Source organism: Oxyura jamaicensis, assembly GCF_011077185.1.
Source record: "Oxyura jamaicensis isolate SHBP4307 breed ruddy duck chromosome 1 unlocalized genomic scaffold, BPBGC_Ojam_1.0 oxy1_random_OJ71877, whole genome shotgun sequence".
Classification (NCBI taxonomy): domain Eukaryota; kingdom Metazoa; phylum Chordata; class Aves; order Anseriformes; family Anatidae; genus Oxyura; species Oxyura jamaicensis.
In genome coordinates, this window is record NW_023303021.1 from 3,334 (window position 1) to 7,491 (window position 4,158).

Sequence of the window (4,158 nt, forward strand, 5' to 3'; positions counted from 1 at the left end):
CTCTTGCTGCCTCCTTTCCAGCAGGAGGTGCCTAAGCATGGCAGCGCACGTGGCTCTAAGCAGCGCCCCACAGGTGGCTGGGTGGCATCCAGGAAGAGACTCTGGCATGCAGGGGTCGCGGTGTACGGACAGTTTGGGCCGTGTGGGCTCTAGACAACATCTCCCGACTCTGGTGTTTAGGGTCAATTTGCACTGGCCAGGAGGCACTGTAGCAACACTGTGCAAAGCGTCCTCATGCTGACGGCAAATCGACAAGAAAGAATGCTCTTTCCGTAGCACTGCCAGAAAAGATCGCCCTGCTCTGAGATGCACTGCCCAAAACCTTCCCAGAAGCCAGACATCTAGGTGTTGCCACTTAAAAATGGGCTAGTTCACAGCTCTGACTCCATGACAGCCATTTCCCTCTGAGGGGTTTAACCTTCAGGTGTCTTCTCAGCCAACTGAGTGTCCATCTCCGTCTTTCCAGGCTCCTTGGCACATCTCAGTATCTGCATCTCTCCACCTCCCGCTATTCCACTTGCTGAAGAGGATTCGCAAGAGTCACCACCTTCCTCTTGCTCCGCTTCTGCTGCTGTTAGGACACCTTCTGCAAAGGAGGTAAGAAACCAGTCACCGTGTTTCCTTCACTCTATTTCTCCCCATCACTCAAGCCCTGCGTCCCCAAAGTGGGTTATTATCCTGCTACAGGCCAGAGTGGGTTTTCCACATCATCTTGTCCACTTTTAGGGATCCCGCCTACTCCACTCAGTGCAAGTGTGCCTAATCGGTACCCACCAGTTGTCACCGAGCAGGAGTTGTCGGATACTGTTGTGCCTTTTTTGCCATCTGCGGAAGACTCTCCCGTGGTTTCTGAGCTCACGGGTTCCTCAGTAAGACTACAGACAGAAAGAACGGGAATCCATTTGGATAACAATAACCACAGCCTTGCCTCCAGTCTTCACTAGACAAGCAGCAGCTGTTCATTGTCCAGCCTGTACAGCTTCAGAGCCAGCTGTTAAAGGGTTACACACACGCTGCTGCTTGCACTGCTCTTACAGATTTCATATTCACTACAGGCATCTTCAGTCCCTCTATAGATGCCTCTTCCCATCTATAGAGTAACTCCCTGCTGCTGGGCAGCTGTTATCCTCTGACCAGCCTGGCAGAGGGTAACCTGGGGCTCTGGAAGAGACCACTTGCACATTTGCTTCTTAACTAAACCTTTGAAGATAAATAAACAAAAGTTTGCTGCAGACCCAGGCTACTATTGAAAAAGGGTGCGGGAAGGAGATGCATCTGAAGATGCCACTGAGCCCAGCCGACACGAAGGTCTCAACGCCTCCTTAAACTTTGGTGCCTCTACCAAGCGGTCCATAAGACAGCACGGACATTTGGACAACCCCCTGGCAATGAACGATGCAGAACACTTACTCTCGGCCATGGAGAGTTGTAGAGTAACCCGTAGCTGTCTTGCCGGTGATGTCTGTCAGAGAAGGATCGGCACCATGCCGAAGAAGAAGTTGCGTGATGTCCGTATCCCCCACAACAGCAGCAATTATAAGAACAGTCCTATAGCATCCAAAACCAGGTGGGAAAGACGTCAGCTTCTGCAGACATCGCCTTGGCGTTGTTTTAGTCCCCTCCCCATTTGCCTCCCAGGCAACGGCTTCCCCCCTTTCCTACAGGGACAGCGAAAGCAAAGGCAAAGCACGAGAGAACTCCTGTTGGACGGGACCTCCAGGCAGGTCTCCAGCTATCAGGTCAGACTGGGCTGCTCGGGGCTTCTCCCATTCTGCTCTTCAAAGCCTCCTACAAAGGCTGGCGGCTGCACAAACTCCCACGCAACCTGTCCCACTGCTTGCCCATGCTCGCGCTGAAAGGTTCCGCCCTACACGCGACTCCCACTCCCCTTGCTTCCCTTTACGCCCCTTGTCTCTTGCCCATTGACAACTCTTGCGTACAAACTATGCCTCGATTCAACCCCCCTCTCCTGCTTAACAGCAGTGCTGCTGAGCAAAGGGCAAGTTTCAGAATGGCTGTGCTCGTGTACTGGGGGGCACCGCAGACAATGCTTTCCTGCAGCCCTCAGCATGGAAAACATCCCCTGCAGGAAGACCGCAGCCACGCGCAGATCTGCTTTCACAAGGCATGCAGAAGGAACTCCTCCTGTGCGGCTCCAGCTTCCTTTGCAAAGGTCCTTCCTATGCCTCTGATCAACTTCACTTGAGCAATGCTAAGGAAACCCAGGCAAACTTTTGAAAAACCCTTCACCTTCCACAGCAATCTCGCGCATTCACGTCAGCTCGTTTTTCCAGAAGGAACTCTGCCATCTTTTTGCAACGGTTGGAGACTGCGAGAGCAAGCGGCGTTAATCCCAGCTGAAAGGAGAGAGAATCAACCTTAGCATAGAAAGTGAAGTCACTTTTATTTTTTTGAAGGACAGCCTTGCCCAAGCTACCAGGTTACCTGATTCAGAGCATCAATCTGGGCATTGTGCTGAAGGAGGTTCTGCACTACAGAGATGTTAGCAGTGTGCACAGCGAGGTGAAGGGCAGTGTTGCCTCTACCATCTGTGGCGTTTGGGTCAGCGCCGTGCTCTAGCAGAACAGCCACGCAGCCTTCTTGCTTGCACGCTACCGCCTGGAAACCAGAGACAAGAAAGGAATGACTTGCAATGCCTACGCTTCTCTCTGTCAACAGAGAGCTTCCCAACGTGGGAAAACAAGAGGGTCTCCAAAGGTCAGGGAACCCATTCTGCACTGACTGCAGCGCCCCTGTGTCTGCGCAGGCCTACGCAAAGAATGCTGCCAGGAAGCCATCATCCCGCAGAGCGGAGCCAACAAGCCCCATCGACAGCAACAGCGTCGTGTTTTCACGTACCTTCATCAGGGGCGTGTATTTCAAATTGTCACGTGGGTTCAGCTTGCACTTCTTCCTAACCAGAAACCGAACGACATCCACGTGGCCGTTGATGCAGGCAAGATGCAGAGGTGTCCTGTAAATTCCAAATGCTCCATTAAGGCAGACAGACCACGACGGGCCGGCCCAGGGCCCAGAGCGCTTCCGCCTGGGCTGGGCGCTTCCAGGCAGGGCCAGGGCCTGGCTGCAGGCACTGGCTGCCCCTTACCGCCCCTCCGCATCCCGCCAGTTGATGAACAGCTTCCTCAGCCACCAGCGCCGCCGCAGCAGGGCCAGGTCGCCGCGGGCGGCCGCACCATGCAGCCCACCAGGCTGCCTCTCCTGGAGCCGGCAGGCACCGACGGTGGCTCCCATCGGCCCCTGACGAGCACCAAGACCCTCTGCATGCTGCGGCGGGGATGAGGCCATGGCCCGCCTCATGGCAATGGCACCAAGGGGCACCCGGCAGGCTCTGCCAGGCTCCGGGCAAGGAGAAGGGAGCCGAGACTGCTGGGAGCCCCGCAACGGGACAGAGGCACCACACGAGGGCAGGGCCGCAGCCACACTCCCGGCCACACACACGCTGTCGCTTCCCCAGTGGCAGCAACAGCACTGAGCGCTGAGCACTGGCTGCAGGCAGCACAAGGCTTTGCTTCCAGGCAACAGGCAGGGTGTCACAAAGGGCATCACAAGGGGCGCCCCCCCTGGGGGGCACCACCCTGGGGGAGGGGGGGAGGGCACCTGCCCAGTGCCTCCACTGCAGGGTGGCCTCGCGGTCTTTTTCATCTTCAATAATTCTGTCCTTCTATGATGGACTAGATGGCAAAGTTTATTGAATAGCAAGGTGGAGCAAAACGTGTGGAACGAAATGCGGGGGAGGAGCTGCACAGGGCGGAAGCCAGAGTTTTCCAGGTTTCCCTCATCTCTTCAGATCTCTCTTTGCTTTCTGGAATTGGCTCTTCCGTGGCTCCAGCATCATCTCATCACTGCCGACTTTGCCAGTTCTGCGGTGACTGGGGAGAGGCAGGGAAAGAAAACGCTGGTAGTTTTACAGTGGCCTAGGCCACAGAAATGCCTGGGAAGAACATTACGGTAACCAAACCGAGCTTCGGAGCTCGGGATGGGCTTTCGTCTACATTGTTGTTTTGACTGTCATGTTCTAGAGCCTCATACCTGTTATGTAAGGGTAGACAGGAAGGTGAGCCAAGGGCTTGCCTACCACCCCGAGCAGAAACCTGTTTCCATTCCCCCCTTGGCCTAGGTCCCCTGGCTGGATACCAC

General features: G+C 55.3%; 1 protein-coding gene across 1 annotated transcript in view; it reads right to left on the bottom strand.

The window, feature by feature from the left end:
* LOC118156838 (POTE ankyrin domain family member C-like) overlaps positions 1-3,306 on the bottom strand; it is a 6,619-nt gene extending 3,313 nt beyond the window's left edge. The window contains exons 1-6 of the mRNA XM_035311059.1: positions 3,107-3,306; positions 2,860-2,974; positions 2,446-2,619; positions 2,251-2,357; positions 775-875; positions 419-586 (exon numbers count right to left, since the gene is read on the bottom strand). Of these exons, the coding sequence (XP_035166950.1) occupies positions 419-586; positions 775-875; positions 2,251-2,357; positions 2,446-2,619; positions 2,860-2,974; positions 3,107-3,306 (865 nt within the window). The remainder of the gene's footprint in view (positions 1-418; positions 587-774; positions 876-2,250; positions 2,358-2,445; positions 2,620-2,859; positions 2,975-3,106) is intronic.
* Positions 3,307-4,158: the final 852 nt, after the last annotated feature.